The 26,404-nt window shown below is 43.4% G+C and overlaps 1 protein-coding gene across 6 annotated transcripts in view; it reads right to left on the reverse strand.

The window, feature by feature from the left end:
* The window catches only part of FGGY (FGGY carbohydrate kinase domain containing), a 426,891-nt gene that overhangs the window by 369,654 nt on the left and 30,833 nt on the right, over positions 1-26,404 (reverse strand). For 4 of the 6 annotated variants that reach the window (XM_039238811.1, XM_039238799.1, XM_039238806.1 and 1 more), the window contains exons 3-4: positions 19,727-19,838; positions 13,320-13,471 (exon numbers count right to left, since the gene is read on the reverse strand). In XM_039238811.1, coding sequence (XP_039094742.1) covers positions 13,320-13,471; positions 19,727-19,838 — 264 coding nt within the window. Of the gene's footprint in view, positions 1-9,565; positions 9,619-13,319; positions 13,472-19,726; positions 19,839-23,566; positions 23,585-26,404 lie in introns of those variants that run through there. The other 2 variants (XM_039238825.1, XM_039238830.1) reach the window with 2 other exon arrangements.

Raw genomic sequence — 26,404 nt, forward strand, 5'->3', positions numbered from 1 at the left:
GACTGTGGCTGGGGTGCACTGGCTCTGTCCATGTGCAAGAGGGAAATCCCATCATGAAGAGCACTGAATACACTGATGGGACTCAAGAGGTGCTTTCTGCTAGACTCCCTGACCTGCCTTCCCCTGCACTGTACTTGCAGCCTCATGGAGGTCTCTCTCCTCCTATCGGCAGACATTTCCAGTGCCAGGCTATCTACTCGGCCTGCCTGCTGCAAGCCACCCCATCTGAGGGCTTACCTACCTCCTCTCCACCATCAGGCCCAGCCACACCACCTTTCCCTGACCCACCTCTTGTAAGTGGCACGTACTTTCCCAATGACCTGAAGTCCATCCCACTTACAGTGCAGTGTGACTCTATTTCTGCCCCTCCTCTCCCTCTTCTAGAATATGAGCAGCTTAAGGACAGGTCCTCTAATGTTTACTGCTATATTTCCAGCACTTTACAAAGTACCTGGAATAAAGTCCATTTTCAATAACTGCTGAATGAATGAATGTCCCTGACTGATTCTGGTGCGAACTGATTAGCACACCCTGTTCTTAGGCATAAAGTGTATACTCATTCGGGGAGCCTGGATGGCTCAATCAATCGGTTAAGCATCCAACTCTTGATTTCAGCTCAGGTCACGATCTCACAATTCACAAGGTCAAGCCCCGCCTTGAGCTCCATGCTTACAGCATGTAGAGACTGCTTGGGATTCTCTCTCTCTCAAAATAAACAAACATTAAAAAAAAATTAAAAATAAACTAAAATAAAATGTATCCTCATTCTTATAGCCATCATCCGGAGCATGTTTGCTGCTGAAAACCATCCCCTATAAGTTACCCATAATAACGTGAGTGAAACTGCTCTGGAAATGTCTGCTCGGGGCATCTGAGGATGGATTTACTCTCTAGGCTCTTCCCCTCTCCCCAGTCCTTGGCCTGTGAGCTGTTATGAGCACACACTTGAGTAATTTTGAGTTAGATCCCAGCTTGACCACTCATGAGCTGCATGAGGTGAACCTTCTCAGCCTGTTACCACCTGTTCAAACAGGACTGTAATACCCATGCCCCAAGTGGTCGGTAAAGATTAAGCACACTTTTTTTTTTTTTTAAGCGCCTGCTCCTGGCCGCCTCACCTGCATCTAGAGATAGGTCTATGAAAAACAGACCTAGTTTCCATTCTCCTTCTGTCATACTCATCAAAAAATACATCACTATACAAGCACTCTACAACTTACTAAATATCTTCTAAGACAAAGAGACAAAATGCTGCCATTAACACCATTTTACAGACAGAAACCGAAGGCCCAGTTAAGAGAACTGCAGAGAGTAAGGGAAAAGCCTGGGTGAAACCCTGGCCACTTGAATTCCAAGGCCAACACACTACTGTCCAGTTGCTGCTTCCCAGGACAAGGGAGGTGCTCAGTAAATACTTGCAGAGTGATTCACCCTCTTTCTCAGGTCCATGGGCTTGTCTCTGACCCCCAGCCAAAGCCAGACCACACAGCCTCGTGCCAAGACAACTGCAGCAGGGTTCACTCAGGTCCTGATTCTCGTCTCATCTATCTTAGATCCCCAGAATGCCAGCTCTGCAGGAGAACTTTAGGGGCCGTGGCGACCAGTTTCTCCCAAAAGCCAGGCCACGGACTGGTGCTAGTCCACGACCAATAATTTCCTTTAATCAAGGGTGAAGTAACAATAAAAATTATATTGGGGAAACTAAAATCATTATTGAAAATATTACGAACAATTACTTGGCAGGGAGATCTTATTTCCTAATTGCTTGACTTGCTTGACTTGGGTAGCCCCAATACTCTATACATCCACGTAGCATTACTGGGAGAAAACGTCTCTGGACTACAGGGCAGCCCTTTGGCAGAGCCCAGATGGGAGACAGAAGCCAGGGAAGGCAGAGCCACTTATCCAGGCAGCTCTCGCACTCCCTCCGAACACTCCCTAGTCTTGCATTTTAGAGCCATGAGACACTGACTGTTGAGATTACAAAGCTTAGAAACCACGCTAAAGCAGCATTCTAAGAGGGTGTGTGTATCGGTACGGGGGTCTACGGGGCTCTAGAGTTGAGATCAGAACTTCCTTACTGATGCCGTTTCCTCTCCATGCAGGAAGGATTCAGGAGACATGGGCTTTTAAGGAGATCCCTGATTTACTTTATCATTCAACCAACAGAATGGCCAGAGCATGAGGCACAGAGATAATCCTTGGGTGAGGTCTTAGCTACAGAGATGCCTCCAGGACCCTCAGGTTCAAATGAGGTAAGGAACTAGTTAAATCATTTATTCATTTTTCTGAACTACAAACACTTAAGGTGAATGCAAAGGGGAGGAAGAGGTCAGCACTTTAAGAGGGATCTAATGTGCTAGACAAGGACAAAGAGAAATGGGTTGGAATTTGGGCAGTGGAGGGTCTCAGGGATGATTCTTTAATTGTGAGTCTATCTTAAGACTACGTAGATAACTTTTCATTGTAGAATTCATATTTAACTTCAAAATTTCAATTAGACAAATGTGGTATCTGGGATTTGAAACTTGATCTAGGACAACTATCTCTTTCTACCCAAGCATCTCATCTGTATTAGATGCAACAGTCAGAAAGTGGTAATCTACTTAACTTCATTTATCCTCACCTTTCATTATCTGCAAAGGAAGTGAAAACATCTACCTCACGGGACTTTCATAAGAATTAAGAGAGCAAACTTAAAAGCATACGGCAGACATTTAACAAATATCTATAAATAAATAACAATAACATAAAGTACGGGTGTTGCTGATGTTTGTAGATGGCAATTAAGCAAGGTCAATATCTTCAACAGAATTTAGTAAGTAAGGTAAAGGGTCTTTAACATTTCAAACTGCTTTCGTAAGTGTAACCATGTCTCAACTTACTGCAAAAACTTAAGGTAGACTGACTGACAGATAGAGGGGCAGATGGATGGACACACGCATGCTAAAGCAAGTTCAGTAAAATGTTAATGGCAGACTCCACGTGATGGTTCTCAGTATCCACTACAGAATTCTTCCAACTTTTCTGGACGTTTGAAGACTATAATAAAATGTTAGGAAAAACGGCTTTCACAGCCTCCTTCTTGGTCTTGGACTTGGGAGCAACTTGAAATAAAGGACCCTCGGTTTCTACTCTGTCTTCATCACCAAGCACATTGTCTCCTACACAGTAGTTACCAGACAAAAAGTTTGTTTCACCAATTAAATAAATATGTCCTGACAACAACAGAATGGTTATTCTGGAGAATGGAAGGGAAAAAAAAGAGAGTAAAACCAAGCCATATGTTTAGAGAAATGAGATTGACTTATCTTTTCAGAAGAATCCCATCTAGCATCTATCCTAACTTCTGGCCTGCCTCCTCCCTTACCTCAATCAACTATCTTCCCTGAGCTTCCAGATCTCGAAGACGACAGTTCACCTCAGTGAGGCTGACTGTGCTAATGAGTTCCTTTATCAGGACACACATCAATGCATAAATACATTGTCTTTTTTTGTGTCTTTTCTAAAGACAGTATTTCCCCTTAACAGGTGCCATTTTAAGCCACTATGAGAGAAGATGGGTGTTTTTTTTCCATTTTTGTTTTATATCGAATCATCCCATGCGGACAGAAAAGCAGCCAAACTCAGCAATCTTGCTCTTGCCTCTCTGGTTACACAAAAAATACTAGATGTAGCTGACACCCCTGCAAAGTGGTCAGGAAGACAGGCAGCAGACAAACCAGGCACATGGGCCTTACTGCCCCAGCCCTAAGTCTGGCTCTGACCAGGAAAATGAATGCATTCAGCAAATATTTATTGAGTATGATTTCCATACCAAACATTGTGTTTGGCTCTGGGGATACAACATCCAGGTATGGATAGAGAGTCTCCCTCTCTCTCTGCCCCTCCAGCACTCACAGTCTCTCTCTCAAAAAATGAATAAAAACCTTAAAAATTTTTAATAAAATAAAATTACTTTGTTGTACTATAAAACTGAAAGAATACAATACATATATGGCATAAATTAAGTATGCAAATGCCAAGATGATAAGGAAAGGATTCGCTGTCCAGGTAAATGGGAAGGCAGGGCACCAGCCCTAACAGTCCATATATATTTAGTTCCAAGCCTAGTTGATGGGCAGACCACCCTGGAGAGAACATCCACAAAAGATGCCCTGACAACACCTGACAACACTGTCCACACTGCTCAAAGGTGGGAGGAATCTGGTCTGAACGTAACAGGACGCTGGTATAAACATTCATAAGAGAGGCTGTGTGATTCGGTACATATGTGTTGGATTCTCTTGCAGGAACTTTAAGGAAGCAACTTCAAGGGTTCTACACCTCAAGACACTAGACATACAAGGAAGGCCTGGAGGAGTCCCTGCCTCAATGTGAGGCCCTCACTTCAGCTGTGACTCAAGGTAACAGGAGTGAGCCAAGGGGCAGCTCTGGGGTGGAAAGGAGTGGTAATACTCCAAACTTCCTTTTCCACAATGGGGAAGAGAAAATGAACTTACACTTGGTCTGCAGTAGACCTTTGCTTTGGAATGGAGCTACCGGTCAGGGGTACACAACAATCAAAAACGGCACGACAAATGATTTGGTGTGTTCGTTCACCGGTTCGCCCATCCGTCTGTTAAAATACTTCCTGAGAGGGGCGCCTGGGTGGCTTAGTCGGTTAAGCGTCCGGCTTTCGCTTAGGTCATGATCTCGCGGTTTGTGGGTTCGAGCCCCGCGTCGGGCTCTGTGCTGACTGCCAGCTCAGAGCCTGGAGCCTGTTTCAGTCTGTGACTCCCTCTCTCTCTGACCCTCCCCTGCTCACGCTATCTCTCTCTCTCTCTCACCTAGAAAACATTTAAAAAAAATACTTCCTGAGGGATCAGTGTTAGATGCTAAGGAGTGCCCTAGGCGTCAGGGACCCAGAGATAAATGAGACACAATATGGTGTACTAAACTCCAGAGAAGGGGTTTGAGCAGGGTGCCATGGGTGACAAAGGCCAGGACCCTACTCAACACTGGATGGAGAAAGTCAAGGAAGGCTTCCTGGAGTCTTGACGAATTCATGTCAGTTTTTCCAAGCAAAAGAAGAAACAGTACGTTTGCCAGGCAAAGGGAAACCCTGAGCAAAGCCTCAGTCAGAGGTGTGAGAGAACACGGGTACAGCATTCCTACAGCCACTGACCAAGAAGTTCGCCATCTGGAAAATCTTTCCACTTCTCTAAGCACTTTGTTATGGGAAAAGTAATGATGGATTCCTTGAACAAATTCCCACAGCCTGGGTCTCAAATCCAAACGCCTAGAGGGTAGTGCTGGAAAAGGAAATGAGCAAAAGCAAGCTGGGTGGGGATGGCTGTGAAATGAAGGACACTTGCCCCTTCCGAAGGGGGCAGCCCATACTCAGCACCGGCCAACTCTTTCCACATGGGAAGGTGGGCCCCGGACTGCCAAAGCCTTTTGTTAGTTCTTCTAAAGAAGCAGAAAATCTGGATTTTTATGTGAAATTTCTTAGTTTTTAAATGTTGAAAACCAATTCCAAAAAAAAAGAAGTTTTTTTCAGGCATAGGGTAGGTCGAACAAAAGCCATCTGGGGACCAGATTCAGGCTGTGGGCTGCCCGCCTGCAGCCCTAACACGTTGTGGGAAACGCGTGGTCTCAGAAGAGGCAGTGAGGGCCCGCGGAGAGAGCCCAGGAGCGGGAGGCAGGCTGGACTCAGTGAGAAGCCCGGCTCCGCTATTCATGTGCTGTGTAGCTTTGGGGGAGCCACGTCAGCCCTCTGGGTCTCGTTTTCCTCATCTGTATAATGGGATAATAATACTGTGTCAGTGTTTTTAAGGAAAACAAGCCCAAGAAGAAGAAAAAAAAAAAAAACTGTGCTAAATCATGAAGCAGCATAAACCAGAAAGGTTAGCAAGGACTATAAGACTATTGTTTTTAGTGAAAAGTTACTCGTAGGTAATAAAGGCATGAGCACTGTGCTGTCACAGTAGTAAACTATTCCAACCACAGTGAGCCATTATTAGTGGTATTAGCGTACATGGCCAGCTGTTTTTGTACACTGATAATTTCTTAAAACAAATACATTCCTAAGACCACACATTCAGTCTTGCATTTTTTTTTCCTTTTAACATTATAATGTCAAGTGTATTATTGTCCGACAACTATTTATTACCTACTCGGTACTATGCCGGAGTGATTTTTTTAAGTCCTAAAACAGATGTCATACCGATGCTTAAAATCCATCAACCACTTCCCTCTGCTATTAGAATAAACTCCAAATTCGTGCCCGGGGCCTCAAGGCCATGCAGGAGCTGCCCTACTCGGCCCACCGCCCGCTAGTCTCTGCCTTGCCCACACCCTGGCAGCCCCACTGGCCTCTTCTGCTGATCTCACAGGTACTTTCCTCCCCTCATGAATCTGCAGCCCTCTCTTCCTGAAAACCTCATCATTCCGGTCAAAGAGCAACACCTCCCGGGAGAGAACACACCCGCCCTGCCAAGTCTGTTTATCTGCGTTTTTCCTACGTTTTTCCAGAAAAGAGAATCTCTTTGTGAATATATACTTGTCTCTGTGTCTATTTTCTGCCTCTCTGTACTAGAATCTAAGTTCTCAGAAGCCCGCTCAGGGCTCTCACCTGTCTTGCTCACTTTGGAATCCCCAGTGCCCAACACAGTGCCCTGTATCACATGGGAGACAATAAACAGTATTTGTTGAAGGGAGGGAAAAAAAAAAAAAAGGAACCCACCAGCCATTGTGCCTGGCCTCAGACCCTCCTGAAGCTATCACTTACAAATTTCTTCCCTGAGCTAATTTATCCAAACCCTGCGAGGCCAACATTGGAAGAGGCAGGCAGGAAGGAGAAATGGTGGTAAACCTATATACTCCATCTGAGATGCCAAGGTTCCGATCCCAGCCTTTACTGGCTGAGTGACCTTGGGCAAGCTACATAACATCTCTGAGCCCATTTTATCATCTGTAAAGGAGGATACTTGCTTCATACAGTGAGGGTGAGGATTAGAGGAGTTTAACATGGATAACATGCTTGCAAAAGTGCTAGATATATAATGAGCACTACATACACTTAAGCGACTGTTTTCACCTGTTAACTTATTCTGTTCCTCTTGCTTAGGTGAGCTTTCTTCTCCAATCCCTGCAATCTCTTGAAGGCAAAGACCACTTCTGAATTCCTACAGTGAATGACAGAGAACCCACAGGATGGGGAAGGGGGGGCGGGGCTGTGGTATGGCTCCGGACATAGGTTTGCTCACATGGTGTGAGACTCTGAGTAAGCCATTTCACGTTTCTGAGCTCCAGTTCCTTCATCCAGAAAAAGAGATCCTATCTACCCCACAAGATGGGTGTAAAGATTAAATAAAATAATCTTTGTGAAATGAACGAATGCTGACACTGGACGCAAGGGTGAATTTTAGGGGAAATAGATGGTATTAGGTAAATCGGCCTCAAGTTCAAAGCTGGCTGCCTTCTGGTATAGGTATTACACATAGGATGTGGATGATTCACATAAATGAATGTCTCTGAAAATATGTTCTGTATGATGGTACTGGGTATTTTCTATGATGGTCTCTTACAAACTCATGGTGGTTTTTAGATGCTTTCCTAAGCTATTAGTCAAACAGGAAAAATACCACTCATTACAGCCAGCTACGTGAAATAAGATATTCTAGCATTTAAAATTCTCTTGGGGCGCCTGGGTGGCTTAGTCGGTTAAGCGTCCGACTTTCGCTTAGGTCATGATCTCGCGGTTCGTGGGTTCGAGCCCCGCGTCGGGCTCTGTGCTGACTGCCAGCTCAGAGCCTGGAGCCTGTTTCAGAGTCTGTGACTCCCTCTCTCTCTGACCCTCCCCTGCTCATGCTGTCTCTCTCTCTCTCTCTCCTAGAAATAAATTAAAAAAAAAAAAAACATTAAAAAAAATAAAATAAAATAAAATTCTCTCAGTTGGTGATAGGATATTACTGACATGCCCATCAGGTGACACAAACATTTTTAAACACAATGGAAATGAAGATTAAACCAGAACTTGAAATATCTGCTTGCAGAAAGTGCTTCACAAGTATCTGACTAAATTATAATAGTTCCATCAGGCTGAAACTATTATCTTTATTTTACAGCTAAACACTGAGACTCAGAGAAGCTGGTTTACCTTTCTAAGGTCCCTAAATGGGTAAAAGGCAAAGAAAGTCTTAACTGCAAGTATGCCTGACTTCAAAGCCTGTACCTTTGTTACAGAACAGTGTTTTATCTGCCAAATTTCCTCAATATCTTATATTAGCTCCACTACTAAGGTATGATGAATGTAGGTGAACAATAATAGACCTATACATGCAACTTCAAGCCAGAGTAACGAAGAGAAAAAGGCCGTAGTTCCTACCATAATTGCCATTAAAAAAAGAAACGGTGTGTTTCAAACAAAGGAACTTGAACATTCTTTATCTTTCACAAAGTTTCAAGATGAGAAGAAATCTAAGATAAGACAATAGATGTTATTATATCCTCAAGAAGAATGGAAGAAGGCGGCCAGACAAGGCACTAAAAATGAGCTGAGGCAACCCTTTTATGACACAGAAGGGACTACAACCAGGCTGTCCTGACTTCCAACAGAGTTTTCTTCTCTTTTTTTTTTAAATATTTTTAATTTTTTTTTTAAATGTATTTCTGAGAGAGAGAGAGAGAGAGACAGCATGAGCAGGGCGGGTCAGAGAGAAAGGGAGACACAGAATCCGAAGCAGGCTCCCGGCCCTGAGCTGGCTGTCAGCACAGAGCCCGATGCGGGGCTCAAACCCACTAACTGTGAGATCATGACCTGAGCCGAAGTCGGAGGCTTAACTGACTGAGCCACTCTGGTGCCCCGCAAAAGAGTTTTCAGTATTCCTCCTGCAGAGAAATCCACTGATGTCTTCCACAGCTAACACAATGTTTTCAAACTACCTCTCCAGGCATGCCAACTCCAAGCTTCCTCCAAAGAATCTACATATACAGGAAAAGGCACATCAGAAGCACAGAATCATTCCTTCATTTACCAAGTACATTATCAGGGGAACAGAAGCGGAGAGGCACAGACTAGGGAGATGGGAGAGGTAGATATATTTTCTAAACCCATCAATAAACCCCTCTGACATTCCAGCCAGTTGGTTCCAGTTGGAATGAACGATGAAAATCTCAAACTATAAAATGATTAGCTTTCTGCTCTGCTGACAATGGCAAAAAGAGGAAACGAGTTAAAAGTCAGACTGGAGTATCTCCATGTAGCCCCTACAAGCCAGTTAATTATCCTCCATTAACACTGAGCTGTCAGAATCTGCATCAGCCCTTAACTCTCTTGACCTTCCTCAGTCTGCACCTTGTTACCCTACAATGTTTCATGTTTATAAAGATAGGAGACTCCAGCTGTTCCAGCCTGACAGAACTTAATTTACATTTGGCCTTCATTAAGATGAGAGTCAGAATCATTGAGACCAAATGGAAAAGCCAGACTGCTGGGGGTTATGAAAAATTCAAATGGCATTTTTCCTTTTATCTGACAATTCTTATTAAAGAGACATGCGTCAACCTGAAACACACAAACCTTAAATGTAAAGGACATGATTAAAATTCCACACTGCAGAACCAGGACCCGAGTGACTTTGCCCAAGAGCTGTGGTGGTCCTAGTATATCACTTGTGTCTTCTGGGAACTCTGAATTCCAGATTCTGTCCAACTCATTCTGACATCTGATTCCAGGCTAAGGACACAGAGCCCATGAATGACCACAGCACTGAGGTGAGCGGTCAGCTCTGTCTCTGCCATCGAGCTCGCCCCTCATAGCTGATCAGCCGCCACGTCCTGCTGAAATGAGCCCTAAAAATTCCGGAACCCATCTCCTCTCCACCCCACAGTGCCTACTTCACACCTTGTGCCTTCTCATCTGAAGAACTGCAACATCCCCCTCACAAAGCCACTCAAATTATTCAAAAACCACTTACTAACTACCCACTATATGCCAGATGCTCCAATAGGGGTAGAGAAGCAGCCAGGAACAAAACGGATAGGCTCTCCATCTCCCCGATGGATTACAATGGTTGGAAGACCCCAGCGCCATGCAAATCATTCATACAAAATGATACATCATGACAATTTATGAAAGATACAATGAAGTAAGAGTACTGTGACAAGAGACCTCTGATTTATTTGAGGGTCAGGGAAGGCTTTTCTGGAGACATGACAATACAGCTAAGATCTAAATGATGAGTTAGGATCAGTGTTGAGCAGAGGAAAGAATATTCAGAGGCAGAAAGCACAGTATCACAACATCATCAAGACCAGGGGTCAGCAAATGTCTCTCTGACGCTGCACAGAGTAAATACTTCCAGGGCTGCAGGCACACAGCCTCTGTCTCAACCACTCAGCATTGTCACTGGGATGCAACAGACAATATATAAATGAGGGTGGCTGTGTTTCAATAAAAGTTTAGGGCCATAAAATTTAGAATTTTACATAATTTTCACAAGTCACAAAATACTATTCCCTCCATTCTTTTTCAACCATTTGAAGTCAAACCCGTTCTCTGCTCCCAAAATATCCAAAATAGGCAGCAGGCCACATGTGGCCCATGGCCCGAGCCTGCCAACCTCTAGTCAGGACCCTGAGGTGGCAAAGAGCAGAGTGTGTCTGAGATGCCCTGCCTGCATCCCTGGGGACAGAGCGAGCAAGGTGAGGGAAGGATACACCTAAGCGGAGAGGGTGACGTGAAAATGACATCACACACCATCTTCTGTGCCAGGTTACAAATCTGGGGATTTATCCTAAGAGCAAAGCAAAGCCAACAAAGCGCTATAATCAGGAAAGTATGAAGACTAGTTCTTACGCCCACACACACACACATTCTCTCACCCTTCATCCAGTCTCTTCATCCCTGCCAAAGGGATCTCAGATATTCCCTCCCCCTTGCTCAAGAACCATAAACCACCAAATAAGCCCTTACCACACCGAGCCCAGGCTACTTATCTGGTCTTGTTTCCTACTACACTCAGGGAAGCATCCCGGGCTCCTGCCCCAGGACCTACATGCTTAACAAAAAAGAACCACAGTCTTTCTCTAGAACTTCCTTCCTGTCTTCTCCAATAGGCTAAACCTCCACTCATATCTTGAGACTCATACCAAGAACTCGTCCTGGAAGCAAACTGTGTTCCCCGAAAGCACTTGGTATATTCCTTTATCCAGGTGCTGAACCCATCTTCTGACAGCTCTGGCTCCTTGTCCCCTCTTTTGCTTCCCCCCCACTGCCACAGGGGACTCCGTGCCCCTCAAGGGTCAGCCCCCATTCTCTTTGTGCTTGCATCCTCAGGGCCCGTGACACTGCTGGTTCACAGCAGAACCTTGGTTAATATGGGCAAATTAAAGAGTGAATAAAGAATTAGCACATGACAGCCCAGTGAGCTTAGCACAGAGTCTTACGTTCTGACTCTGACTCTGTAAAAGCAATCTAACCTCTCTATGCCCCGTTCGAAAGAACACACTGTCTCCTGGTTCTCCATAAATGGGTGTTCTTCGGGATACTAGGGCAGAGCTTCTAGAATTAGAAGTGGTTTTAAAAGTCTGTGGGCCAGCAATGCTTTACAGAGGGATTTCAGCACCACATAACATGATGGGGTGAGCTGAGATGTGGGGCCCAGCAGACTCAGGTTTAAATTCTGGCTCTACCATCTGCTTAGGAAAATCACATAGCTCTCACTGTCAGCCTCAGTTTCCCACATTGTCCATTACACAGAGCTTGTTAAGATTAAATCAGTTAAGGTCTACAGAACACAAAGCTGAGGGTGGAGGAGTGCAAAGTAGCTCTGTCTTCCAATTTGTATTTCAGGATACATTTACGTGAGGTTTTCAAACTGGTCCAGACCGACTCTCTCACTTAACAGACAGAAAAAGTGAGGCCTGAGGCGCCTGGGTGGCTCAGTCGGTTGAGCATTCGACTTTGGCTCAGGCCATGACTTTATGGTTCGTGAGTTCAAGCCCCACGTTGGGCTCTCTTGCTGTCAGTGTGGAGTGTGCTTCAGATCCTGTGTCCCCACTCTCTCTGCTCCTCCCCAGCTCACTCACTCTCTCTCTCTCTCTCTCTCTCTCTCTCAAAAATAAACTTAAAAAAATTGAGGCCTAGGAGGAGAGCTGATTTGCGGAAAGTCACACAAGGTGACGGTCAGTGGAGTGAAAAACCCCTGGCTTCTACAATGCTCTGTGTTTTCAAACTCTTAGTAAATACAGAAGCCATCTCTGCAAATTGAAGCTTACAATACAGCTCCATATACTAAATAAGTAGCAACCCAAACCCACCTTGATTAATGATTCCTTCTTTGCTTCTCTCTTCTGCCCACAGCGGCAATCCAAGGACACATTCTCTGTACCCTTACCCTCCCCTCAAACCCCATTTACATTTTGAGGCATCAGAGACCGGGCCCCACCTGAAACCCCAGGGCCCGTATATGAATCCCACCAGGTCTTACTCATTAGATGGACTCTCTCCTCACCAGAACACCTAGGGACTTTGAAGTCCCCGAGGTTCCCAGAGGACTTGAACTTTCTCGCACATCCATTTCTACCGGGAGCCACTAAGCTGACATCACCATTCTCCACACTTCATAAAGGATCCAAACATCTGGAAGCAGCAATCACCTGCAAGTGCTCTGTCCAGAGATCACCATATCACTCAAGGACATGGAAACTCAAGTTCAGGTGACATGAGAAAGGAACACCCTAACGTACCACCACGGCCAGACTGATCCTCAGATAAAAGTGCACAGAGAAAGAAGATTCTGGTCAAAAGGTCTGGACTTCAATCCCAGCTCTGCCGCTTTCTATCTGGAATGGGAAGCAGCAGCCTCTCCGAACTCTGGGAGAATACCAGATATCTCCGCACTCCGGGAGAATAGCGGATATTATGAGAACTGATTTTGGGGTCAAGTTCCGTCCTTGGCTCGGCCACATACTTACATCACTTTGGGGGAGTTGGTTCATCTCTATTAGCTTTAGTTTTCTTGTCTACAGACAACCCTCATCCCCTCCCCCACCCAAAAAAGAGACAACTTCTACCTTCACAAGGTTGCTGCTAGGATTCAAAGAGATGATCTGTGCCAAATACTTATCACCGTGCCCACATAAGGTTAGCAACTACAAACAGGACTGATTTCACTGCAATCTAATCAATAAATTGGGATTCGCTTTCCTCAGAGAGCTGCTTGGACAAATCAAACGTAACAGGCTTCAGCATGGTGCCTGGTACAGACAGATCCACAATGAATGGGATCCTCGGCTTTAATTAGTATCCTCGCTCCACCCTATGGTCTCACCTCTTTCAGCCACAGAAGTTTCGGGGCCTGCATTTCCACAGACATCACTCCCCCAACACACTGCAGGACGCCGTGCTTGGTTTCATTGATCCTGTGGACCTGACTGACCGCCCGGTGGTCCAGCCACATGATGACGTTTCGGTGGGAATCCCCTGGCAGAAACAAAGGAAAGGAGGGCACATGCATATGCTTAGCCTTCTCATTCAAGGAGGCACTTCGAGTCCCGAGGGCACATATCTGCACAGCTACTACAATTTCCTACATCAACTGCAGCAAGCGAATAGGCCACCACCAACAGGAATTAGAATACTCCACCCAAACCCTGGATGTCCCTTCGGTGAGGTGTCCTTTACAATGTAGTCCCGCCAGGGTTAAGTATCTACACTAACAGTCAAGATCTACCAATTAATTAGATTCTCATTCTCTTCCAACTTCTTCCCTTCCTTATTCTTATCCCTTCTGTTCCAGAAAAACTTCCCTAAGTATAAATTCAGGAAAAGAGCTATGAAGTAAGCCTAAAATGATACTGTGGCTATTTAAGATCTGTCTTCATTAAATATGGACAAACACTTCAACGGAATAATAGATCCACACAATGGCTTTTTTTCTGTTTATATTCCCACTTCTCCTAGTCACTTTAATTAACTAACTTAGGTGTTTACTTCCCTCAGTTGCTTTGGTGGAGTAGGAAACACTGGAATCTTTTTCAGTTGGGGGATCAGACAGACCTAATGGGGAATGCTCACTATTTCAGTTACAGGTGCAGATACACTGAAAAAGTCACTAAAGTTTTCTTAGCCTAAGTATCATTATCTATAAAACAGGGATAACCACAGTTAATAGCATATAAGGGTTAAGTGAGATTTTTCATTCATTGAACAAGATGATGCACATAAAGGCAAGTACCTATCACATAGTGGGCTCTCAAGAGGAAAAAGAAATAAGAAACAGAATTTAAAACCGGCTAGAAAAGCAGGGTAAGATTCCCCTCACATCTGGCCTCTACCATCCTGCAGCACACACGGGAACTAACTGCCCCGTTCCCCCTTCTATGGCCTCTAGTAATCCATCAGGTAGTCATGGGCAAGCCAATATTTTTTTTACAGTCTTCTGCTTCCTCAAATGGTAAGATACAGAGATCAGCAATGAATAAACCAGGAGATAATAAAAGGGAAAGATAAAAGGGGACCCAACAGTAATTGAATCAGGCACTTCACACATTCTTTAATGGCAGAACCGAAGCAATATCTTTGCTAATAATGTCTTTGCTAATGGCAAACATTTATAACGCTCTGTGTGTTTGTGTGCCTGTCCCCCAAGCTCAGTGCGAAACATTTTTTTACACAGCGTCTCATTTAATCCTCAAAACAACTCGCTGATCCAGGTCATTTCCCATGACATGCTGGCTCTGAGATTTAAGACCTGCCTGCTATCTCACAGCTTGGAAAAGCATATAGCATGCTTTGAAACAGATCTGGGCAGGGAATGGATAAATTCGTAAAACAAGTTTAAACTCAAGCTACACATCTCAACATGAATAACATTACCAGCTGGGATATTTTTAAACCCCACATATACTGCTTGTTGCTGAGGGCATACACATATGTGGTGAAAACACAGAAACAATGTGTTGGGGACACCAACAGCAAGCACAGTCACCTGCCCTGCAGAGGGGAAGGCATGGGCTGAAGATTCAAATAGCTCTTCCTTTCAAAAAAGTCTGTGGCTGGGGCGCATGGGTGGCTCAGTAGGTTGAGCGTCTGACTTCGGCTCAGGTCATGATCTCACAGTTTGTGGGTTCGAGCCCCACAATCGGGCTCTGTGTTGACAGCTCAGAGCTTGGAGCCTGCTTCAGATTCTGTGTCTCCCTCTCTCTCTCTGCCCTTCCCCTGCTTGTGCTCTGTCTCTCTCAAAAATAAATAAACTTAAAAAAAAATACCGTATACATGCATCTGCTGCTAAACTATCCATTGGAATGACAGACTCAACAGCTATTGGCTGCCTCTATAGGAAGAGGCTCTTAGAACACAGAACGACACCCTGAAATTGTGAGAATCAATTAGCTTATTATATATGCGATGATAATTAATTAATAAGTTGCACTGTGGACAACAAAGATGAAGTTCATCTTTTCAGCCCTTACAGAAAATCACAATGAGGGCACCTGGGTGGTTCAGTAAGTTAACCTGTTTCAGCTCAGCTTCATGGGATCAAGCCTGCATCAGGCTCCATGCTGACAGTGTGGAGCCTGCTCGGGATTCCTTCTCCCTCCCTCTCTCTCTGCCCCCGCCCTGCTTGCTCTCTCTCTCTCTCTCTCAAAATAAATATTTTAAAAAATCACAAATAAATGATTCCACTGACAGCTCACTTAACCTTTCACTGAGCATCTACCACACGCCATGCACAGTGCTGGCTGCTGGGATGCCCCAGAACATGCCACAGTCCTGCCTGTCCGGAGCATGTGGCCCAATGGAAAAAACAAACAAACAAACAAACAAACAACAACTAAAAACAAACCAAACAAAAACAAAACTGTATCCAGGGCGTTGACAGCCAGAACACAAGTGGGGCGGGCAGCCCAGAGGGGCAGGAGCCCAGAGAGGGCTGTGCAGAGCCCAAGGCTGCACAGGGAGCTGCCTAAAGCAGAAGAGCTCTCACATTGTTCCAAAAATGGCTGGCTGCTGGTTAGCCAGCTGAGGAGAGGGGAGCGAGGAGGCCTACACAGCAGAGTCAGCACATGAAGCAAGGCACACACCTAACCAAGTGTCCTGTTTGGAGAGCACTGGGAGCGACCGCTAGGGCAGAATGTGGGGGGAAACAGTCAGTCCCCCCACGGGCATGTCTTTCATCCATGGGTTCATCCACTCACTATTCGCAACACCTCACAGGAGGTGTGCCAAGCATACTCCCAGGAAATTACTACGCATTAGCAAAGGCATCTAAATGTTAGGTTTCTATTGCAGAGTAGCCTAAGTGGTAACTCCCTCATTGACCCTGAATTTTCCCCCTCATTTTCTTGCTCCCAAGAGCTCCTGTGGCTGGGATGGCCCAGTAAGAGTTGTGTTCTGAGTCTGCCCCCCCCAGAGTAGGGAGCACGCCACAGTCCAACTGGGGGCTGTCCGATCTTCAAAGGAAAGAAGGTCGGGGCACCTGGGGGACTCAGTCAGTTAAGCGCCCAACTTCGGCTCAGGTCATAGTCTCCCGGTTTGTGAGTTGGAGCCCCACGTCGGGCTCTGTGCTGACGGCTCGGAGCCTGGAGCCTGCCTTGGATTCTGTCTCCCTCTCTCTCTCTGTCCCTCCTCTGCTCATGCTCGCTCACTCTCGCTCGCTCGCTCTCTCTCGCTCTCTCTCTCTCTCAAAAATAAACAAACAATAAAAAAAAAAATGGAAAAGAAGACCAAATGAGAAAAGGCTAAAATGAGAATATTTTATCATGTACTAAAGAGTAGTGTTCTTAAACTATTGTACTTAATTTACTTGGGTTTGTTTGTTTGTTTGTTACCATGTTTAGATTTCTGCCAGTTGCATGGGTTTGGCTTTGATGATGGCGGTTCATTTCCTGACCCCACTGCCTGCTCCCCAGTCACTCCACTCAACCAATCAACAGTTGGTCAGTGCCACACAGGCATAAGGAGTCTTTAAAACAACCTCTGAATCACCTTTGAAATTCAAATGTCATTTTCCAGGACAGGATAATCCATTTCAGATAAAATCTAAGTTTAATAGAACCTGTTGAAAGGCAAGAAACTGTTAAGGGGTACCTGCAGCTGGATGCATTTGATGAACGGGTATATTTTAACCTTTTTGGTGAAAAAGAATTATTTCAACACTTATAATTAAGGGTGCAACCTCCCTACCCTTTTAATAGAAGGTTTGTTAACAGGAGGCAATTCCACCTACAATAGGAAAAAAGATGGCACCTGCAGAGGGCACATTATGTAAGCAGGTTTAATAAGAAGCTCTCCTCTTCCACCTGAAGGACTCTCATTCCTAGTATTTCAGCGGTCCATTCAGCAGCACCCAGTGATTCTCCACATACCAGAATGTGGAGGAAACTTTAAAAATGCTGATGCCTAGGGCACCTGGGGGCGCTCAGTCGGCTAAGCATCTGATTTCAGCTCAGGTCATGATCTTACAGTTTGTAGGTTCAGGCCCGCGTCGGCTCTGAGCTGTCAGCACAGAGCCCTGGAGCCTGCTTCAGATTCTGTGTCTCCCTCTCTCTGCCCTTCCTCTGCTCACGCTCTGCCTCTCAAAAATGAAGAAATGTCAAAATAAATAAATAAGCCGATGTCCTAGCCTCACCACAAGACTAGTGAATACAAATCTTGAAGGTAAGGCTCATGAATTGGGAATTTTAAAAGACCCCAGGTTGATTCTCATACATAGCCTGAATGAAAAACCATGCATGGTAGCAGATCAGAGTATACGTACAGCGTCCTTGGAACCTGGGGTGAACATCTAGAGTCCCACCCAAAATGAGAACGCATACGGCAGCACCCCTGAGAGACGACCACTGCATCGCTACTTAAGCCAATCAAGGAAGTGCTGACAGCCTCCCAAAGTGGCCAGCCATGGCTGCCTGTATCTCCTACCTGGAGTTCTTGCTGTGGCTGAACTGCGGTCTGCTCATCCATCCACATTCCTTTGGTCTGTGCTTTCTCAAGTGGGTTGGGGCTGTCCCGCACTCCTGGCCCAGAATGATGCCAGCTGAGCCGGTGATCGGCCACTGAGATCAAGGAATATTCATATTGGTCTCTGATACCCCAACACTTAACAAGCCAGGGCTTGGTACGTGGGAGGTGCTAACAGAGGTGGCAAAAAGGGAGGAAAGTGTGTGTGTGTGTGTGTGTGTGTGTGTGTGTAAAGATGGGCATCATTACCACTGCGCTCTGACGATTCATCCACTTGCAAACTTTTTTCTAGCACATGGAATTTATTAAAAATCACTGTTCTCTGCATTAGGCCCATAAAAGTGAGTGGGGCACATTCTCTTTTCAAGAATTCACAACTGGACAAAACAAATGTTTCTGAGCATTGAAGGTGCCAGGCTCTCGATCCCCACAGAAAAGCTACGGTCCATTGTTCCAATTCGTTCATAAAATGCAGAGGTAAAGTGACTCACTCGAGCCATCATGGCTTAGTATCAGGTGAGCTATGATCTGGGGCCTTCCTGACTCCAATTCCAAGGTGTCCTAGTGTGCCAAGTATCCACAGCCATCTGTTAAGAAAGGCATTGCTACAGCAGTGTCCACTGCTAAAGGTTCTCAAACACAACCTTTTTTCTTAATGTTTTTAATGTTTATTATTTATTTTTGAGAGAGAGAGAGAAACTGAGTGTAAAGAGGCAGAGGGTTAGAGAAAGAGGGAGACACAGAATCCAAAGCAGACTCTAAGCTCCAAGTTGTCAGCATAGGGCCTGATGCGAGGCTTAAACTCTCAGACCGTGAGATCATGACCTGAGCCAAAGTCAGGAAGTCAGATGCCCAACAGACTGAGCCACCCCGATGCCCCGACACAATCTTGCCAAAACACATGTGCAATGGCTACCTTGGCAACAACCAACTGATGATGCTTAGGACCACACTCGTTAGATGGAACATGCAATTTCCAGTTCTCCATGGCCTCCACTACTCCCAGATGTCTTCTGCTCATTAAGGATTAAGTATCAGTTGCAATACATCTCCACGTATGTGCCATTGGTTATTCTCAAACACGGCCCACTTTACTTATTTTCATTACCTGCCTGACCACTATAGAGGTTTGCAACCTGAGTGCTAGAGCTACTGGCTAAACTTTCCCAAAAGGGACGGATCTTGACCCATGAAAAATTTCTGATGGTGGACCTGAGTGACACATACATTTGAAACAGCTCACTACTGTACTCACAAGTCTCTATTAAGACAGTATCATTAAGTGGGAATGTCTTTTGGTCTGACTACTGAAAAGAGACAGGCCAATCTGTTTCCTGCGTCTGTGTGATGCGTGGTCCTGTCTGCCCTATTCTATTTCCTTTAAATGTGCTTGGCTCACCTACTCACATGAAGGCCCCACAGCAGCTTCATACACAAAGTAACTGCAGGTATAGACACTCCATTCCCAGAAAACTCCCAGACCACCCGCCTGTTTCAAGGCTGCTCACTCGGAGCTAGTGGCCCCCTGTCCTTCCTTCAGTGAGCTCCCTACGGGGGCTCTTGTGCATTAGTGAACCAAGTCTCTCCCTAATCCCGCCCCTGTGTCACCAGTCCTACTGACTCTTCTCCACGCTCCTAACCTCCCGGACATGATTATGGCCTCCGTGCACCACCTCTAAACCTCATCCCTGGCAATAACAGACACGTGACCTCATGCTCCACCTGGGGCCAGCCGGTCTTTCCCACCACCAGGGAAAGAGATGGGGACGGACCTACCTTCACGGTTTACCGGTAAAGGATGAAACTGCTGATCCAGAACAACCAAAGAACACGTAGCATCAAACCCCAGTCCTCGGATTTGGTTTCCATCAATCCCCTGTACAACTTTCTGTTTTGAAAATAAATAAAGACATAAATTACAGGGCAGGCTTCTAAAAGACTGAAAACAGTTATGACTAAAACAAAATCAACTAAATAGAAAAAATATTTACAACAGAAAATAAATAAAAGTTCAATATAATTAAAATAACAGACGATCCTGTAAGTTAATAAGACAAAGACAACCAATCTCATTAGCAATCAAGCAAAGGACACGGCAGGTCAGTTCATAAAATAAAAAGAAATAGTCAAAGAGCATATATAAAGATCCCCAACTCCATTTAAATAAATAAGTTAGTGCAAATAACAACACACCAATCTTTGCTTTTCACATTGGCAACTAGGTATAAGATTAACAGTATACAGCAATGGCAGATAGGGAGAAGTAGACCTTCTGTTAGTGTAGATTTTGGAGAATAACTTCATAGTATTTATTAAAATTAAAAATATGCGGGACGCCTGGGTGGCTCAGTAGGTTAAGCTTCCGACTTCAGCTCAGGTCGTGATCCCATGGTTTGTGGGTTCGAGCCTGTGTCGGGCGCTGTGCTGACAGCTAGCTCAGAGCCTGGAGCCTGTTTCAGATTCTGTGTCTCCCTCTCTCTCTCTCTGCCCTTCTGCTTTCTCTCCTCTCTCCTCTCTCTCTCTCTCTCTCTCTCTCACATACACACACACACACACACACACACAAATAAACATTTAAAAAATGCCTAACTTTTGACCCAGCCAACCCACTTCTAGGAAATTACCTTACTGAGTTATCAGCATAAGTACAGTTACAGGTGGATGAAAGTTAACTGTAGCACTGCTTAAGAATATCTTTAAAATTTAGAAAAACTGTTTTCTATTAAATTATGGTACATCTGCAAGATAGAATCTTCTACAGCCATTAAAAAGAGGTAGAGAAGAAACTTCTGAGTGTGGTACTTTGAAGAGGTTGGCAAATCATCTTCGCAAAATAAAAGTATCGAGCTGGACAAAATCATCAAAAACAACCATTTGGGGCTATGGAACTTGAATAAAGCCACACTTATTTATTTATTCCTGAAAAATCAAAGCATTTAATTTTTGAGAAGGATTTTTTCTTGCAAAATCAAAATTATGCTTAAAACATTCCCACAAATACAAAATAAAACAAAACAAGAAACTCTAGGACCAGATGGCTCCACTGGGAAATTCTGTTAAACAGTCAAGGAAGAAACAATACCATTCCTACACAAACTTGTTCAGGATAAAATGAAGGAGGGAATATTTTCCAACAAATTCTACACGCCAGCATTATTCTCACACTAAAGCCATGCAAAGACATCAAAAGAACAGAAAACCACAGACCAGTATCTGCCATGAAAATAAACGTAAAAATCCTTAACAAAATATTAACTACAAAGCATGTATTATAAACTATGATCATATGGAGCTATGGAACGAAACCAGGAACGAAATGGTAATTTAACATCCATAAATCAATTAATGTAGTACACATATCACTAGAATAAAACACAAATGCCAAGTGGTCATCTTATCAGAAGCAGAAAGAGAAAAAAACACAACAGTCAATAAACCTGGAGACAAGTGAACTTCCACAACCAGATAAAGAGCATCTACAAAAACCTACAGCTAACATTTTACTTCATGATAAAAAGAAATGATTCCCTCCTGTTATAAACAAAGAAAAATGTCTCTCGCACCATTTCTAGTCAACCAGTCAATGCAATGAAGCAAGAAAGAAATTTAAAGCACATAGACTGGAAAGAAATAAAGTTAAAGTATATTTTTTTGCAGAAAACATGCCCTCATATGCAGAAAATCCTGAGAGATCGACAAAAAAAAAAAAAAAAAGAAGAAAGAAACTAGAATAATAAGAAAGTTTAGTAAGATCACAGGATATAAGGTTAACATATTAAAATAATTGCATTTCTATATACTAGCAAATAACATATCAAAATTGAAATTAAGGAAATAATTCTATTCAGAATAACATTAAAAAATTCAGGAAAGAATTTATCAAAAGAAGTTCAAAATCTATTCCCCGATAACTACAAAACATTGCTACAAAAAATCCTACAAATTAGAGAAATATGCCATATTCATGAAATGGAAACTTCAACATTGTGAAAATGGCAATGCCCTCAAAATTATTCTATAAATTCTACGGAGCACCTGGGTGGTTCAGTTGGTTAAGCGTCCAACTTCGGCTCAGGTCATGATCTCACGGTTCATGGGTTCGAGCCCCGTGCTGGACTCTGTGCTGACAGCTAGCTCAGAGCCTGGAGCCTGTTCAGATTCTGTATCTCACTCTCTCTCTGACCCTCCCCTGCTTACACTGTCTGTCTCTCTCTCGGAAATAAAAAACATTAAAGAAAATTTTTTTAATTATTCTACAGATTCTATACAAGCTTAATAAAAATTTCAGGAGGTTTTTGGTTTGGGGGTGTTTTTTGTTCACAAATTGACAAGCTGCTCTTAACATGGAAAAAAATATATGTTAATATATGCTCCTTCTATATGGAAATATAAGGAATATAGAAGAGCCTAAGCAGTTTTTGAAAGAAAGACCAAGGGGCATCTGGGTGGCTCAGTCGGTTAAGCCTCTGACATCGGCTCAGGTCATGATCTCACAGTTTGTGGTTTTGAGCCCCGTGTCAGACTCCGTACTGACAGCTCAGAGCTTCAGATTCTGTATCTCCCTCTCTCTCTGCCTCTCCCCTGCTTATGCTGTCTCTCTCTGTCTCAAGAAATCAATAGACATTTAAAAAAAACTTTTAAAAGAAAGAACAAAATTGCAGAGAACTTACACTACCTGACTTCAACTTGCTATAAAACTATCATTACTAAATCAGCGTGGCATTGGCATTGGGTAAATTTTTATAGACAAACTGAACAGAATAGAAAAGTCAGAAAGAAGCCCAAATATTTATGGTCAATTGGTTTCTTATAAAGGACCAAGATAACTCAATGGGGAAAGGACAGTCTGTTTGACAATGGGGCTAGAGCAACTAATGTCCACATGCAAGAAAAACACTTAAACTTCCAGACTTGCGCCTTATATGCAGACAAAGCTAATTCAAAATGTGTCATGTCCTCAAATGTAAGAATGAAAACTATAAAGCTTGTAGAAGAAAATCTTTGTGACATGAGTTAGACAAAGAATTTTTAAAAGCAAAACTCCTAAAAGAAAAAAAATGGATAAATTTAACTTCATCAAAATTTTCAAATTTTGCTCCTCAAATAAAGCTGTAAGAAAATGAAGATAAGCTACAGATTAGAGAAAATATTTGCAATTCATACATCTGATAATAGGCCTATATATGGAATAAAGTACTCTTATAACCCAAATAATGAAAACCCAATTACAAAATGGGTTAAAGATTTAATATACATCACCAAAGAAGACTCACGTGCTCAACACACACATGAAAAATACTCAACATTATCAGTCATTAGGAAAATGTGAACTAAAATCACAATTGGAAAAGACTGGCAATACCAAATGTTAGATAACTCTGGAGAAAGTGGAAGTCTCATACATCACTGGTGGAAATGTAAAATGAAGCCACTTTAGGAAAGAAGTTTGGTAGTTTTTTAAACACAACTTATGACACAACCTAGCAATTTTACCTCTTAGGTATTTACCCAAGAAAAATAAAAACGTATGTCAACATAAACACTCATACATAATAAAAATGTATGTCAACATAAACACTCACACGCAAATAGTCAAAGCAGCATCATTCATATTACCCCCATACTGGAAACAAATCAAATGTCCATCAGTTTAATCAGATGAGTAAACAGTGTGGCATATCCGTAACATGGAATAGAACTCTGCAAGAAAAAGGCACAAACTGCTAGTAAGTACAACAACGTGAACGAACCTTAAAACATTATGCTAAATGAAAGCAGTCACACCAAAAAAATCCACATTGTAAGATTCCATTCATATGAAATCTCTAAAAAAGAATAGCTATCAAGACAGAAAACAGATAAACAGCTATCTCTGAATGGAGTTAGGGACTGACTACAAACAGCCCCAGAGGAACTTCTTTGAAGTAGCAGAAGGGTCCTAAAATGGAATTAAAGTGATAACCGTACAAATGTGCAAATTCAGTAAGACCACTATATTTTAAATGGATGGAGTTTATGGTATGTAAATTATACTTCAAGCCATTAAATATTTTTAAAAGGTTGAGCTAAAGATGAAATGGAAAGACATCCATGATATGTTCCAAATAAGGTCAAAAAAATACATAGATCTTCCTCTACTTAGGATGTGGTTACATTAGATAAACTCATCATATGTTGAAAATAGTCTAATTCAAAAATACACTTAATATGCCTGTGACTGATCAAACAACATAGCTTTGCCGAGCCTACCTTAAATGTGCTCAGAACACTTACAATGGCCTACAGTTGGGCACAGCCATCTACCACAAAGCCTATTTTACACTAAAGTGTTGAGCATCTCATGTAGTTTATTGAATACTGTACTGGAAGTGAAAAACAGAACAGTTGTATGGGTACAGAATGGTATAAATGTATTAGTTCTTTACCCTCATGACCACAGGGCCCACCACCCAGCATCATGAGAGAGCATCAAACCGCGTATGGCTAGCCCTGGGAAAAAAACCGAAGCTCAAAATTCAAAGTATGGTTCCCATAGAATGCCTACCACTTTGGTACCACCATAATGTCAAAAAATCGTAAGCCAGGGACCAATCTGTATGCAACAAACTGTTAACAGTGATTGCCTCTGATAGCAGAAATTACAGTTGGAAGAGATAGAGGAGTTTTTTTATGTTGTTATATAATTGTTAAAGTTATAAAAATATTAGATTTATTATTTCTATTTTTTATTTTTGTTTCTATGGTTTCCTTTTTTGAAATGGCATGACTGACAATCATGGTTTCCTGTTATCTTGAAACATGACAATAACCTTGTAAATCCCACAAAAGTCAACTCAAAAGTGTTCATCCCCATTGAAAATACACAATTCTTCCCTTCCCCGGTTTTAGAATCCCAGACTTATAACTTAGGACCCTGGGGGAGAACATCTGCTAGTGGGTGACCCATCTGACGGGTGCCAATACCTCTGCTCCACAGCAGGAGCTGAATGCCCCGCATGTCTTCAGGACACTGATCCATCTACACTTACAAGAGCCTTAGGACCAAACCCAATTCCCTGTCTCACCACATGGCCACGAGGTGAGTCACAAAGTTCTGGTTTTAAACCCCAGCTCTGCCACTCCGGCCATGTGACTGAATGGGAGTCACACAATTCCAGCCATTCCAATCACTCTCTTGACTTGTTGGGTCAAGTCTCTATAGCATATATAGGCATATGGCATCTTCTGCCTGGAATGTATTTCCAACTTGGCTTGGAAGTCCCTAGGCAATGGTTAAGATCAATGGTGTTGGGTGCAGACCACCTGAGTTTGAAACCTGGCTCATCCACTTACTAGTGAACAGGACTTTGGGAAGCCAAGAAAACAGTCTCCTTGATTGCACAAGGAAAGCCATCTCCTTTTTTTTCTTTTTAATGTTTATTTATTTTTGAGAAAGAGACCGAGAGAGCGTGAGCAGGGAAGGGGCAGAGAGAGGGAGACACAGAATCTCAAGCAGGCTCCAGGCTCTGAGCTGTCAGCACAGAGCTGGACACAGAGCTTGAACTCAGAAACTGTGAGATCATGACCTGAGCCGAGGTCGGACACTTAACCTACTGAGCCACCCAGGCACCCCTAACTCCATCTCTTAATGGTGTCATGAGATTTCAGCAAAGTAAGGTGTGATTGGCCTAACATCTGGCCTAACATCTGGCATTATGGTGTACAATAAATTGCAGCCATTATTAGAGTAATCAGTAATCAAACAAATCAATAAGTCAGCCCTAACTTTTAGCTTCCATGAGGCCCTGCCAGCGTCTGTGCCCAGACAGTGTATGCCTGACCTGGGCAGCCCCATCTCACACAGGACTGCAGTTAGTCAAAAGGGGAATTGGGTGAGAAAATGCAGAAGACTCCATAAAATTCAATACCACAGGGCAGCTTTGTAATAGAAATGAACATGAGATATGGTACCAAAAGAGCCACCTTTGAGTTTCAACTCCACCACCTTTGGATCAGGAAAGCCTACACTAACCGTATCACCTTTGTGACCTTCAGTTTCCTAAGAGTGAGAATCTTCTCCCAGGTGAGGAGCAAAGGAGTTAACTGGGTTAAAAGCACTTTGGAATTAGTAAACCTTTGTAGGATGGAAAGTCCACTCAAAACGTTATTAACTATGTTCATGGAATCTTTGTTACGAAGCATAGCATACTCTGTGTCGTGTAAGTACATATAAAAATGATAAGCAAAGTGAACAGTGATTGAAAAGACTGAATAAACTCAAATCTTCCCAAGAGTGGGAGTAACCTTCCAGTAGGACCAAAGAAAGTATTCTCTTCAATGTATTTTAGCAACCACTCTGAAGGCCTACAGAGTACCATATCCTATGCATGGCCTTTCAGTCACAAAGGCTCAACCTCTCTTATCTCTACAACAGAAATCTATCACAAGGAACTAGAAGGGTAACTGTGACATGCA

The sequence above is a fragment of the Hyaena hyaena genome, unplaced genomic scaffold (assembly GCF_003009895.1).
Source record: "Hyaena hyaena isolate Hyena2069 unplaced genomic scaffold, ASM300989v1 scaffold_5, whole genome shotgun sequence".
In the NCBI taxonomy this organism is placed as follows: Eukaryota; Metazoa; Chordata; class Mammalia; order Carnivora; family Hyaenidae; genus Hyaena; species Hyaena hyaena.